This window comes from Miniopterus natalensis, chromosome 19 (assembly GCF_054644295.1).
Source record: "Miniopterus natalensis isolate mMinNat1 chromosome 19, mMinNat1.hap1, whole genome shotgun sequence".
Taxonomy (NCBI): domain Eukaryota; kingdom Metazoa; phylum Chordata; class Mammalia; order Chiroptera; family Miniopteridae; genus Miniopterus; species Miniopterus natalensis.
This window is the reverse complement of record NC_142099.1, coordinates 14,100,897-14,115,821: the sequence shown is the minus strand read 5'-3', so window position 1 is coordinate 14,115,821 and position 14,925 is coordinate 14,100,897. Positions and strand designations below refer to the sequence as shown.

The window sequence follows — 14,925 nt, the reverse complement described above, 5'->3', positions numbered from 1 at the left end:
TCTGTCTGGGGCAGGCCAGGTGGTCAGTGTGGCAGGGACCACCTTCCCTGTGCCCCTCACAGGGCCTTTGAGGAACAGGGAGATGGAGAACACATCTGGGCTCCTGACCCTCTGATTCTCTTCCTGTCCTTGCAGCTCCCCAGTATGAAAAACCTTGAGGACATACCCTCCAGGGGACAGAACATCCAGCCTGAAAAACCTCATCCCACACCTGAGCTCTGCTTCTGCCTCAGCTCAACCTGGAGAGGAGGAGCATGTGCCCCCCCCCCCCGGGCCTGTGGCTGGGCAGATGGGGACAAGGGGACATCTGGATGGCTGAATGCTGCAGCTCCAGGGGGAGAGAAGAGCCATGGGCTCAAATTAGGGGGTCGGAGTGGGGGTGGCAAGCAGGAGCCACCTGATATCTTCCTGAGTGTCCCAGTGCTCCTACACAGATCCAACCAAGCCTCTCTCCAGTGTTAGGCTGAGACCCTCACCAGGGAAAACAGTTTGCCCCACCCACCCTCTCCCCTCCACCCTCTGGTCTCTCCTGCCTTTGCTGCGCCCCTCCTGATGCCCTGTGAGGCGTGAGAAACTAGGACAAAGCGTGCAGCCGTGTGCGCTCATCAGACCGGACACTGAGGCCCACCGTGCAGCCTTTCTCAGAATTAACCCAAGCCGGCAAAGAGAAGAGTGGGCTGGGCTGGTTAGAGTGACACTCCCCTGAAAGCTTGTCCTGGCCTCAAGGAACCCAGGGTCCTGGTTTCTGTGACAAGAGGCTTCACTGCCGGTCTGCACACCCCTGCCAACCCACTTGAGACCGGAGGCTCTCAGTGAACTGCAACTAAGGCTTTGAGGAGCCAAAACTCAGGAGCCAAGGAGGGGGTCTTGGCCCACAAGTGCCCCAGACAGAGGAAGCATCCTCAAGATTACAGTGTAGTAGAGGAAGTTTATTTAAGGATGTGGAGAGAACATGGCATAGGCCCTCGGCTGGCCAGCAAAGGGGCAATCAGTGGAGATTGAAAACAGATCCCCCAGCCAGGACCTAGGGAGGGATAAGGAACTGGAAGGCGAGTGTGGAGTGGGGTGGAGGTGTTGGTCAGAACCCAGAGGAGAGAAGGCACGGTGCCTGATTCCCAGGTGGGACCTGGGCTAAGAATCCTCAAGTTAGAAGGAAACAGGGAGGAATCAGGGTAGTGTGTGTGTGACCTCAAGGAAGCCCCAAGGCACAGTGGCAGTGGGGACTGCTCAGGCCTCACCCCCAGCAAATTCCATCACTGCTTAGGGACTGGGCAACATTTTAGCTGTTCTCAAAAGGCAGCTTGCCACAGGCCCTTGACCTTGACCACCTTCTGCTCCTGGGCCTGGCCATCTTCCCTTTACTCAGGCTCCCTCAGCATGGCCACCAGCTCCTTCTGTCCTCTGTGTAGAGCCTGCCATCAATGGGAGAGAAGAGACAAACTGGGAGAGGAGAAAATCCAAACCCTTTCCGTCTACTGTCCTTGCCCCCAGGCCTAGATTCCCCAGAATGGTATGAGTCTGTGGCTCATTTCACAGGCACAGCGGGGCATGTAAGGAGGTCCCTTCCCCCTACACTCAGCAGGTATTTATGGCAGGCTGGGTGCCTTGGCCACTTAGGCTGGGCCTCCCCAGAGCAGAGTCCATCTTCGAAAAGGGCCCCCAAAGTGACCCCCTCATCGTCTGACCTCTCTTGGTCTGTTTTCTCCTCTGCTGCAGCAGGGGACCAGGTGCCTGAGGGCAGGGCCAAGGCACTCACCTGCCAGGCCTGCCACTGGGCCTGGCCCTGCAGCTGCAGCTCCTCCACCTGCCTGCGCCCAGCCAGGACGGCATCTGCCAGCTGCCTGTTCTCAGCCTCCTGTTTCTGCACACGGCGCTGCAGGGCATCCCGCTGCTGCAGGAAGTAGGGCACCATGGTGCTGCGCAGGTCCTTCTCTGGGATCCCACTAGGGCGCCTGGAGAGTGGCAAGCAGCACAGGATGGGGAGGGGGAAGACGTGTGTGGGATGAGGGTTCTAATTCCAGTTCTAATCAGTGATATTCCCACTTCCAATCTCAAATTGGACTAGCTTTCAAGGTTTCTCCTGGGGTCCCTCTCACCTCCTGAGACCCAACCACATGGCTCCTGCTCCTGATGGAAACGCTAACCTGTCCCTCTGTTTCAGTGCCCAGGAATCCACCTCTCCCCCTTCTCACATAGCCCGTATCTTAGCCTTCCCAGCCATACCCCAGTCTCCTCCTCTTATCTACACACACTCCCCCATCTCTAACACTCCAGGGCTAGAGGTGACTTTCTAGCCTTTGCCTCTGTCCTTCTGAACATGTGCCCTGATGGTGCACTCACTCTAGACTGAGCTGGAGAGGTGTGCAGATGGTGGTGGCAGGGCGAGCCCTCCCAGATGGAGTGGCTGCCTGAGAGGGGGCCCAGACCTGGAGAGGTCCTGGTATTAGCTAACAAGGGAAGATAAGGAAAGACAGGTCCGGGCAGGCAAGATTATAGGGAGTTCTGGATGCCCAGAGTGAGGAGATGCATCAATTCTAATAGACACTGAGGTGGAAGCCACTACAGATTCTTTTAAATTTTCTTTTTCAGTTATAAAACTTAATTATTTTAAGTGGTCTTGGTGACCTCAATTCTCCACTCCTCATCACAGGCCCCCTTCTCCATCCTGCACAGGATGTACCAGGCAGCAGGGTTGCCCACTGACATGTGAGCTCCAGGGGAAGCAGGTCTTTTGTGTCTTAGTCACTGCTGAATATCTGGCATCTAAAACACTACTGAGTGTACAGTCCATGATCCCTAAATGTTTGCTGAATGAACAAATGAATAAAAACCAGATGCAAACCTACGATTCTGCCTTCTCCCACTCCCCCATCCCTTCTCCCATAGGCTAGATTCTGAAATGAGCTCCCAGGAAGGTTTCCCTCTGTCAGCCTCAAACCTCTGGACAGCATGCACTTGCCCGGGGCTCTCTTCCCCCAGAGGGAGCCATACATTTCACTGTTTTGGGTTACTGTTTGGTGTCTGTCCTCTCCACCTGTCCCTGTCACAGGGTCCTCTCCCTGAGAGCCCACAGTCTCATGCATATGGGTCCATCATAAGAGCTCCTTCAAGCCCTGTCTGGTGTGACTAAGTGGTTAGAGCATCGGCAGCACCAAAGGGTTGTGGGTTCGATTCTGGTCAAGGGCACATACCTGGGTTGCAGGTTCGATCCCTGATGCGTGTGGGAGGCAACCAATTGATGTGTCTCTCGCACATCAATGTTGCTCTATTTCTCTCCTCCTCTCTCCCTTCCACTCTGTCTAAAAAATATCAATGGAAAAAATATCCTTGGGTGAAGATTAACAAAACAAACAAATAAAAGCTCCTTCAAGATTCTGAAATGCTGCCTCTTTCTCCACGAGCCCTCCCATGGTCCTTCTCACCAGGCGGGCTCCTTTCGGTCTTTGCCTTCTTCCACAATTTTATCCAAGGCATTCAAGACAGCTTCCAGGTTTCCCTCTGCTTTGATTTCAGAGATTTCCTCCTGAAGAGAAAGGAAGAAAGAGCTATAATGATACTAGACAAGCCTATAGTACAAACATGCTAAACTAACAGCATTTAGTAAGATTTGGGCTAAATTCTGTTGTGTCTTTATATGAACATTCCAGTTTTCCTAGATGTGACTTTTACATTAAGAAAACGAGGGCTAGGCCCCGACAGGTAGATCAGTCGGTCAGGGTGTTGTCCCCACACACCAAGGTTGTGGGCGGTGAGTAAGTGGAACAACAAATCAATGTTTCTCTCAAATCAATAAATAAAAAAGAATAGGATGAAGTAGAAAACATTTAAAAAGAGCCCGCAGCAAGCCTCTCCTTCTGCCCATCATTTGAGCGCTGCAGGCCTCGCTGTTATCCCCACGCTCTTGCTGATGCCACACGCACGTGGATGCTGAAGGGGCTCATCCTGAAGTGTAACCACATGACAACTGAATTCTCTAGAGAGATCATGAGTGGAACCCTGTCCTTTTCTCTGTTCCCTCTTGTATGCAGTTCCACTGATTCAATAATTTGGTAAGTGCCGCCTCTGTGCCAGGCATTGCACCGGGTGCTGGAGATACAAAGAAGAGTAAGACCCGGGCACGCCCTCGCTGAACTCCCAGGTCTAGTGGGCAGACAACATATAAACACACAATTACAATACCGGACAATGCCAGAAGGGGCATTTAAGATACCCATGTCATTTGAAGGGAGGGACAACTGCCACTGCAGCCTGATGGGCACAAAGGATATTACAGGGAATGAGGAGAGAAGGTGGAGGTTTGCGTCCTGCCTCCAGGCAGGTGACAGTCTGGAGGCAGGACCCAAGCCAACAGTAGCTGCTGGGCTTCTTGCCACTCACCCAGATAGACGTCTGCAACTGAGTTATAAACTTGTCATAGATTCGCTGTGTCATCTCAGGTTGCAACTGGTAGAAGCGTTTGTAACAGTCAGTGAATCTCTGGTAGCTGGTGGGAAAGAGAGAAGGCAAAGGTGGGGCGGGTCAAACACACAGGCAGTCATCGGTCATCGGCTTTTGCCTGGGCACCCCCGCCTGTTACCACAGGGCTCTAGGCCTTGTCTTCATTGCCCTGGTTAGAAGCAGTGGATGCAAAACGTTTCATCTGCAACCCCGGACAAGGATTGATGGCTCAGCCTCACCAGTCCCCACCAGTCTCCCCTTTTCCAAGTCTCAGCTGAGTTCAGGTGTTTTCCCCCTTAAGGATGAGTCACAATTGGGTCCTGGAGGCAGGACCCAAGCCAATAGTAGCTGCTGGGCTTCTTGCCACTCACCCAGATAGATGTCTGCAACAGGTTAGTGTTTTCAGCAGCTTCAGTGTCTTCGGAGACCCCAGAACGTTTTTTGGTTCTTAAACTTTACTAAACATCAAATCACTAGGAGGGCTTTTTAAAACTCAGATTGCAGGCCCTGAGTGCCTGCTATGTGCTGGTCACCCCCCGGGCACTGGGTGGTGTGGCCCCTGGAGCTTCCAGTGGAGATGGCAGCAAACACAGAAACCCACGTGAATGTGATGACCACTTGTAGAGAGTGCTTCTGGGATTCCAGGGCTGAGAGAGTATATCATGGGGATCATCTTTAAGTTGCGGGGCACAGCGAAGGCCTCTCGAATGAAGAAATGTTCAAGTGACCTGCAGAAAGCAGCAGTCTTTGAAGGCACGAAAGCTCATGTTTATGCTTTACTGTGGGTCCAGATGCTCCTCAGCAGTGTGGGTCAGGTAGGTGGACCAGTGGACAAACAGGGATAGGTACCTGGAACCCAATGCATAGCCCCCACCTCCTTCCCCACCCAAGAGATTACTGCTGGGTCTTCCCTTTCCCATGGCTCTCTAGGCCTCTCCATCCTACACAAAAATTCCTTCCCATACACACCCCAACTGGGGATAGAACCTGCAACCTGAGTTTGTGCCCTGACTGGGAATCGAACCCGCGACCTTTCAGTGTACAAGATGACGCTCTAACCAGCTGAGCCACACCAGCCAGGGCAACATCTTGGTGTTTTGCTGCTGGCCCCACTAGCCACGCAGTCTGTGGCTACATGGAGGAATGTGAAAGGACATATGATGCCCAGCCAAGTGGGGCTGGACTTGAAACCAGGTAATTGTGGCTTGAACCGGGTTTGGCTTAGACATGGGAGATCCTGTTCCTCCTCCCAGTCCACTCGACAGACAGGGTCTGAGCTGGACGCCTCTCTCCTCAGTTCAGGGAGCTGGCGGAGGAAGAGAGGGCCCAGAGAAGGGGTGAGGCAAATTCTGCCCACCATTGCTGCTCATGAACTCTTCTAGTGTCCTCCTTGGGGTCCGAGAATTCAGTGATAGTGAAGGACCGCAGAAAGATGCGCATTCATCTAAGATGGGGAATATACGCTGCCAACACAAGGAGGCAAGGCAGCCAAATTGGAGGCTAGTGTCAGTAAGTACAGGAGGAAAGTGGTTCCTTTCTGTTTTCCAGCTTTACTGAGCTATAACTGACACACAGCACTGTGTAAGTTTAAGGTGTACAGCACAATGATGACTTAAATGTAGCATGAAACGATTACCACAATAAGTTTCGTTAACACACACTGTCTTTTGTTGATACAAAAAAAGATTTTGACCACCATTCAATTTCCCTCCTCCTATCCCACCAGTGATTCCTTTTTTAAGAGCCAATTCAGACTTGGGAATGGGGTGAATGCCCTTGTGAAGTTCCTGAAAAAATATACGTAGAGAGGAGCAAGAAAAGTGACATTCATGACCATCCACCCACCCTGGTATCTCAAGGGTGCCCAGAACAGTGTTGGATACATAGCAGCAAACAAGACCCTGCAGACCAGGTGACAGGAACTGAGGTGAGGCCTGGGCTGCCTGGCCCCAGGCTGGTCCCACTCCTGGCAATCTCCCCCACCCTGAATCCCAGGGTACCAAGGCCTGGGTTAATATGGGTAGAGGAATTCTCCCATAAGAGCATCCGCAGAGGACTGTTAGCTACAATTACTATTATTAGTCTCAAAAGAACAGTCCTCACCAAGCTCTCCTTGGAAGTGCAGAAGACAGTAACTTGGCTTCCCAGAGTTGAGAAGCCTCGTCCCCTGCAGAAGGCAAGTGCTTAGTAAAATGCAACTTGATTACAATTGCATGTACAGAAACAAACCCAGCTGCAGGAAGAACAGATTTGCTCCCACTAGAGAGAAGAGGTTAAATTGTGGCCCCGTAAAAGTGCTACATTTATTGTCAATGAAAGTAACTTTAAAAAAAAAATTCTTTATTGTTGAAAATATTACAGATCCCCTGCCCCCCATCGATCCCTTCTGCCCTGCATGAAAGTGACTTTTTAAAACAGTATTTACTGCCCTGGCCAGGGTTTCTCAGTGATTAGAGCTCTGCCTGCACACTGGAGGGTCTTGAGTTCCATTCCCAGTCAAGGGCACCTACGTGGGTTGCAGGGTGCGTGTCGGAGGCAACCGATCAATGTGTCTCTCTCACATCAGCGCTTCTCTCTCTCCCTTCCTCTCTCTGTAAAAATCAATGGAAAAAATATCCTCTCCTTGGGTGAAGATTTAAAAAACAAAACACAAAAACAGTATTAGCCAAGTTTTAAAACAGAAATGACTATATTAACTGATTTTAACCTTTTTTATTTTTTCTCTCAAATACTTATTGTGTAATATTTTAGACACCTTCATTGTTTTTTAACTCACTTTGTCAGCATTTTATTTACTGCACTTTTTAAAAACTTACTATAAATTGAGTTTTCACATAAGTTTAACTTAAAAAAAAATTTTGACTTCAAAATATTTAAGCCCAGAATCAAACCCTAGTAATTTGTCTATCTGTCAGTTTATCTATGCAGATAGATGGTGCAGGAATAGAAGGATGAGAGGCACAGGCACAGACGCATAAACCGCTCCTGTCCAGCTCAGGGAGCCCTGGCCTGCCTGCCTTCGCCATAGTCACTTGCTTGTTGCCCAACTGAAGGCCTATTTCACAGACTGTCCACCAGAGGGCAGGCAGGGATCGGAGCATCAGTGAGATCAAGACAGAAGCTGGGGATGGATAGAAGCCAGGGATCGTTATGACAGAAATTCATGCTCTCCACCCCCTACCCACCACCTACACAGCTGCCCTTTTCTTTTTCTTTTTTAAAAATATCTTTATTGATTTCACAAAGAGGAAGGGAGAGACAGAGATAGAAACATCAATGATGAGAGAGTATTATGCTGAGTGAAATAAGCCAGTCAGAGAAGGACAAGTACCAAATGATCTCACTTATATGTGGAATATAATAAACAAAATAAACTGATGAACAAAGTGGACCTAGTAACATAGAAGCTTGGAACAAACTGAGGGATCTCAGAGGGAAGGCGGGGAGGGGGGTGTGGGTGGGGGGAGATTAATCAGGGAACTTGTATGTTTATGGGCATGGCCCATGGCCAGGGACAATGGTGTGGGGAGGGCCTGGGGGTGGGATGGATGCGGGGTGGAGGGGATCAGTGGGGTTATAAAGGGGACATCTGTCATGGTCTCAACAATAGATAGGCTGCCTCTGGCACGCCCCCGACTAGGGATCAAGCCCGCAACCCAGGCATGTGCCCTGACTGGGAATCGAACCTCGATCTCCTGGATCCTAGGTTAATGCTCAACTGCTGAGCCACGCCCAGCCAGGCACAGCTGCCCTTTTCATTAAGAAATGTTTCTCTGGTCTTCTTCCCTTCTCTCCTTTCCCATTCTGTGTACACTAGGCAGTCCCAGAACTGAGGAAGGGGGGGAGGGAACAACAACAAATGTCTCCTGATGAAAATAAGAGGTCAGTGATTTATGATGAAGACTGTATTTAAAAATGCCTTTTAAAAATTAATCTCAATTATATCATTAGGTTATTAGGTCTCTTGGGCTAATTTAACCTTTTATTGCTTGGATTCTTTGGAAACTGCTAGAAACTTACTGAGAGTTTGAAATTAGGATACTTTTTCTGAAAAAGAAGAAAAAAACTTCTGATTTGATAAATATGAGCATGAAGATAAAAATACCATCATGATAATTGTATTCATTTATTCATTTGACAAACACTAAGCACTGACCTAGCTCAGTGGTATAAACTCAAAGATGAGAAAGTCAAATCCCTGCCCTCAAAGGGGGTACAGTTTACAAGGAAAGACATCAATCGCCAGGAAAGTTAGGATGGAATAGCACAGGGGACAGGGCCCTAGCTGGGGGCTCAGGAAGAAGTAGGAGTCAACCAGAGGACAGGAGAGGCCCAGGCTGTGTAACTGAAGAGTAGTGGACATATGCACCGTGTGAAGAAGTACAAACAGGAAATAGTTATTGAGCACCGACTAGAGCCAGGCACTATTCTAAGGACTCTACATGGAATAACTTTTTAAAAAAATAATATTTCCCTTCTTTTAAAAATTTTTATTTATTTATTTATTTATTTATTTATTTATTTATTTATTTATTTATTTATATTGATCTTAGAGAGAGGGGAAGGGAGAGGGAGGGAGGGAGGGAGGGGCATCAATGTGAGAGAGAAACATCGCATCGATTGGGTGCCTCCCACATGCACCCCAACCAGAATCAAGCCTGCAACCTGGGCATGCCCTGGCCAGGAATTAAACCGGCGACCTTTCAGGGCACAGGACAACACTAAACAGAGCCACACCGGCCAGGGCTGGAGTAACTCATTTAATCCTCACAACAACTCTATGACGTAGTTTCTATTACCATTATCCCCATTTTCAGAAGAGAAAGCTGAGCAGAGAGAAGCTTGCCCAAGGTCACACAGCTGGGACACGGTAGAGCCATCTGGCTCTGGATCAGGGGCCCTTGGCCTCCATGGCACATAGCCTACAGGCTGGCGAGGCAAGCAGGGAAGGGCCAGACACATAGAGTCTGGACTGTATCATGCCAGAAGAAGCTAGAAAAGGGTTCTAAGTAGGGATGGAACTTCAGATGCGTACTTGAGAAAGCTCCCTCAGGCTGCTGTGTGAGGATGGACTCGAGAGGCACAGCTGGGATGATGGCAGACTCAAGCAAAGCAGACACAGTGGGGACAGACAGAGGGGATGGACTGGAAATATAAGAACAGAATAAACATGATGGGGCTGAAGCCGCAAATCACAGTCTGATGAATCATGCCCACACTTCAGAAACAAATCACTGACAGTACGTGCACCACCTGCACATTCAAAGAGGGTGAGATATTTCTGAGGCATTTACGGAGAATAACCTATATATTAAACCACTCTTTTTCCTGTGAAAAACCGTTTCCTGTGAACACCAATAGTCTTTGCCACCAGTTTAAAACTCTACCAGTTCACGTACAAGTGCAGTTAGCTCTCTTTCCTTGGTTGCTGTCAGACATAGACTTTAATCAATTTATTATACAAATCATACCCTGCACAGCACATCCCAGGCTGGAATTCAGGACCAGGACAGGCACTGGACACAGCCTGGCATCGAAGAACGTAAGAACTGTCAATCACCTCTCGCTCCCTCAGCCCCACGGACTGACACCGCTTATGGCACAGCTGCTGAGGTGCCATGGGTACCTGTAGCAGACCCAGCTTTCCTCTGAACAGTGCTCACGGGTTTTCAACCAGGGCCCCACCAATACCACCTCTAACCAACGGCCTCTCTTGGAGGGTCCTGATTTGTAACAAAACATAGCTTTAGCTAAACAGAAGAATGGCTGTTTCTCAGAAGGTCCAGGAGGCTGCGAGGACAGAAAAGAACCCTTCATTTTTGCAGAACAAGGCAGAGGTCACAAATGGTAAGCTCCAATAGGGGAGTCTTTGCTTAGCTGGTCCAATGAAAGGAAGATGCCCTAACTGAAGTCAGTAAGGTATGAGGTCTGTGGGATCTGAGAGCCTAGCGAGGTCAACCATCTTCCAGTCACTCTTAGGTGCATCATATACTTTGCCTTCCTAGTCAAGCTAATATTTACATGAAAAATATGCTAAGTTATGGACAAAGTCAATCTAGGGTTTAAACTATCCCCTTGGATCACTGACATGTGAATAAATTAGCTTTTATTACATATAGACTTCTGTCCAAGTACTTTATTACATATAAGTACTTGGTCTTTGAGAACTTTTAACTTAATGACTTGGGAGAGGGTCAAGTATTTGCATATATCTTAGAAGTCTGTAGTCATACATGTCATGTATTGAGCCCTTTCTACATGGAAACCAGTTCTAGCAAGGAAACGCAGGTAAGTGGAAGAAGCAGGTGGCAAGGACAGGGGGATAGTGGCAGCATTCAATGCAGAGGAGCTTATGTGCATGTGTGTGCTTGCAGTGCATGCAAGTGTGCATGTGTTGTATGCCCATGGCCCTGACCACAGCTGGAGAGATACGGAGGAGCCAAGGAACGAATGGCCTTGTATTCTGAGCTAAGGAGCTTACATTTGATTTTTAGAAGCAACTCTGAACCAATTAAACATTTTAAGCAGAAGGGCCTGCTCAAATTTGAGCTTAGATTAGAGGGAGGGGGCAAGACTGAGGCTGGGCGGTCTGTCTAGAGGCTGGTGCAACAATCCAGTGAGAGATGGTGAGTCTATGAACTAAAGCACTGGCAGAAGGGTGGAAAGGAGGAGATTGAGGGGAACGGCTGGAACCAACAGGCTTGGTGGTTGACTGGAAGTGAGAGGGAAGGAGGGGTCAATGAGGATTCCCAAATCTCTGGCCTAGAGAATGGGTAGATAGTGGTCTTTTCAACTAAGTTACGGATCACAGAGGGAGGAGAAATCCTGCTTCCGCCACACTGAGCTTGATGGTTCTGTAGGATACCACATGGAGGTTTCTAGTTTCTGTTTACAATCCCAACCACAACTGCAGCTGAATGTTTTGAGGAACCAGAAAAATTCACTTTAAAGTTTACAAGGGAAAATCAAGGTCCCCAAATAGCTGGCCAATTTTAAAGAGAAGAGAAGTGAGGGGGATTCATTTGCACCAGACTTAAGGTTTCTACAAAGGCCTGGTGTTAAGAACCCATATGCACTGGCACTAAGATAAGCAAATAAATCAGTGGTGCAGAAGAGAGACCCAGGAGCACAGTAGGCAGAGGGACTTGCAACATGATAAAGGGAGCTCCATAAAACAATGGGGACAGCTAAACTGTTTTGTTGACAATGACTGGGAAAACTAGAAAAATGAGACTGGCTAAGACCACCACCTTATACCTTAATCCAGACAGATTAAAGATTTTAAGTAGAGAGTAAAATGATAAAATAGCTAACAGAAAAAAACATTGGAGATTATCTTTGTGACCTAGGTATGAGTATAGCCTCTACAAACAAGACTCCAAAAGCAAAAAACCATAGGGGGGAAATGTAATCACATGAAAATAAGGGTTTAAAAAATAGATTAAACAATACTTAATTTATTATGACTGTTTAGGGATGCTGAGTTAGTCTGGGGCTGAGAAAGGCGAGTCATGAGGATCCATACAGCTTGTGAGGGGGTCATCTGGGATTACTGCATTTCTCTTTCTGCGTCATCCTCCTGAGTAAAGTCTAAACTATGATCTGTGGGGGTTTTTATTTGATTAAAGATTCCTGTCCCTCAAAGGACATTATAGACAAAGTTAGCATCTAACAGAGAAAAACATTTCCGTCTTCAGTCTAAAATTGACAAGAGTGATTTCAATGCTATACCAGGAAATCAAGATAAAAACCCCAATTTAAAATTAAAAGAAGGTTCTGAAAAAAAAAGCTGGAGGAAATGAGTAGGCAGTTTGCAGAAGAGGAAGCCAAATGACTAACAAGTATATGAGGAAATGCCCAAACCGATGAGGAAATCAATGATATGCAAATTCAAATAATAGTAAGATATCACTTGCACAGTTTTGGAATAGCAAATGTTAGAATGGTGGACACCCAACGATGGTAAGGATGTAGGAAATAGGAACAATATTTCGGGAAAGCAATTTGACAAAACACAGGTAGGTGTAAACCCTTACACCCAGTGATCCCTCTGGAATTCTGGCACTACTCCATGAGGGACATTCACCCTGGCATAATTTGTGGAGGCAGGAGTTCGAGGCAAGGTGGTGTCCATGAGAGGCAACGGGTAAGAGCTGGATGCTTATCATGGAATGACAAACAGCACTGAAAAGCTCTGAACCATATGCACCTAAAGGACATGGTTAGGTCATTTAAAAAATGGTGTTGACACTACAGTGTCTTTCAAACTAGATGTGTGTTCACTGTGTGTTATATAACTTGTGGTTCCTTTACCCAGCATGCCTAGTCCAACTTTTTTCTCCAATCAATCACATCCTGGGATCCAATGTATAAATCCAATATTGCATGTCTTGTGCATAATTATTCTAAAGGATCTTATTTTGTGTACTATATGCATCAGAATAGTGTACATTGTCATATAACGTAAAAAGAAAAGTCCACATATGAATAATGCAGCCAATTATCCAAATGCCATACCAACTAAAACACCAAATAAATCTTGAACAGTGAAAAAAAATGGTGTTTAGTGAAAAAGATATGTAGCACAATTATCATTTAACTTAAAACAACTTATTTTAAGAGAAAACAAACATATTCAAGTGTTACTTCCTTGTACTCACACTAACCCAGACCCCTTTCCCCACTGCTCTCTATTCTTTTGCATGGATTCATTTTTCTTTATGGCACTAGAATGTCTACTCCATGAGAGCAGCAACCTTTCTGTTTGATCACTGTTATCTCTCCAGCTTCTAGAAGAGCCTGGGACATTGCAGGTGGTTGATAAATATTTGTACCTGAATAAATGAATAAATGGAGGACCAACAGAAAGCAGGGCCTATGGAGAGGGGAGAAGAGGGCAAAAATGAGTAGGTGAAAAAAAACAATCAAAGGAAGGACCTTGCCTGGACATATAACGGTATGTCATGAATGGTCCATAAAAGTAACTACAATTATTTTATCAAATTCATTACTGTATGATAAGGCTATCACCTGCCTGTCCAGCCTCCTCTGATTTTACTCTCCCTCTGATCACTATGCTATAGCCAAGCAGGCCTCTCCCAGTTCCTAGTATGCCCTGGCCATCTCAGGGCCTTTGCATAGCTGTCCCCTTTGCCTAAATGCCTTTTCTCTAGTTCTTCCTCTCATTCTTCCAGTTTCAGTTTAAGGTCACTTCCTCAGAGTGGGCTCCCCTAACCATCCTAGCTAGTCTTTTTCTTTCCCCTAAGTTGCTCTTATCACATCACCTGTTCATTATCTTACCAAGCTCTGTGATTACTTTGTTTACTGAAAGTCTCTACCCACTGAATGTAAGCTCCAAGACGGGGGCCTTGTCTGCTTTACCAGCACTGACACAATGCCTGGCAGAACAGGCACTCAAATATTTGCTGAATCAATGTGTGAAGAGGTGGATCATAAGGCCTGCGTAGGAGAGGAGGGAGGGAAAAACGAGAGGGAAAGAGGTTGGGAGAAGATGGGAGTATTTTCGATGTGGTCAAAGAGCAGGTTTGGAGACAGACATGGCTGGATGGAGAACAGGCTTTGGTCAAACCCCTTTAAATTCTCATAACAGTGTTTCAGCATTAATATGCTGGGTAGTGGGATCATGAGCAAAACTCTTCCTTTAGAGTGGCCGATATTGTTACACTGTTCATATAAAATATAAATCAAGACAGGAAAAGTGTTTCTATGGCAATACATTTAGTCCTCACAACCACGCAGTGGAGGTAATATTATTCCCGTAACAACTAAAATTCTAATGCTTTCTATGTGGCAGGCACTGTCTAAGCGCCTTTCGTGTATCTACTCATTTAAATAATTCTCAAGGTCCTATTGTTGCCATTTTACTGATGAGAAACCGAGGCACCGAGTGGTTTAAGTCTTGCTCACTGTACGTTGGGCCATGATTTGAACCCTGACCTAATTCCAAAGCCTGTATCTTTCCCCTCAGCCACCAGAAGTTTTGGTAAAACTAAACTGGCTGGAGGACACGACCGGGTCAGCCAGGTAACCGGGGTTAGCACGCACCACGTGAGCCGCTGTGCCCCTTTAGACTGGCTCAATAAACCCGGACCCACGTGACTGACCGTCCAAGCCCGGGACCACGTGATACCCCCCACCCCCGCCTCGCGGGATTTACATTCTGGCGGGCGAAACTCTCTTCTCAGCCTCTCACGCCTCAACCTACTGCGAGATTTGTCCTCAGCGCACTTCCTCCACCTTACCTCCCAGCGGCGACCAGCTTCTGTAGAAAAGTGTCCACTGTGGTGTCGAGGAGCTTGATCCTCGAAATGGTAGTGCCATGGGGCGCGGATTCGGGGGACGGCCCCTCAGGCCCTTTTTCCTCACAGCCGCTGCCATCATTGGCGTTGCTTGCTTCGGCCATGTTGAAGTGGAACCGCCAAATCTAACTGCCCCGGGTGCCCCGCCCACCGAAGTCCCCGATTGGCC

General features: G+C 47.6%; 1 protein-coding gene across 3 annotated transcripts; it reads right to left on the bottom strand.

The window, feature by feature from the left end:
- Nucleotides 1-908: 908 nt before the first annotated feature.
- On the bottom strand, nucleotides 909-14,887 carry PMF1 (polyamine modulated factor 1). Of its 3 annotated transcripts, none has more exons than XM_016221512.2 (5): nucleotides 14,700-14,887; nucleotides 4,378-4,483; nucleotides 3,423-3,523; nucleotides 1,757-1,952; nucleotides 909-1,412 (listed from the first exon to the last, which is right to left on the bottom strand). In XM_016221512.2, the coding sequence occupies exons 1-5, from the start codon at nucleotides 14,858-14,860 to the stop codon at nucleotides 1,359-1,361; spliced, it is 618 nt and encodes a 205-aa protein (XP_016076998.1). In that variant the 5' UTR covers nucleotides 14,861-14,887; the 3' UTR covers nucleotides 909-1,358. The 3 variants fall into 3 exon arrangements, with proteins under 3 accessions (XP_016076998.1, XP_087684360.1, XP_016076997.1); XM_087828234.1 differs by having other exon boundaries at nucleotides 1,757-1,891; XM_016221511.2 differs by having other exon boundaries at nucleotides 909-1,952.
- Nucleotides 14,888-14,925: the final 38 nt, after the last annotated feature.

Excerpts from the sequence above, each read along its gene's own strand:
- PMF1 (XM_016221511.2), bottom strand. The coding sequence starts at position 14,860 with ATGGCCGAAGCAAGCAACGCCAATGATGGCAGCGGCTGTGAGGAAAAA. Across the intron at positions 4,484-14,699 it reads AAGCTGGTCGCCGCTGGGAG|CTACCAGAGATTCACTGACT; the intron begins GTAAGGTGGAGG and ends CTTTCCCACCAG. Across the intron at positions 3,524-4,377 it reads AGTTGCAGACGTCTATCTGG|GAGGAAATCTCTGAAATCAA; the intron begins GTGAGTGGCAAG and ends CTTTCTCTTCAG.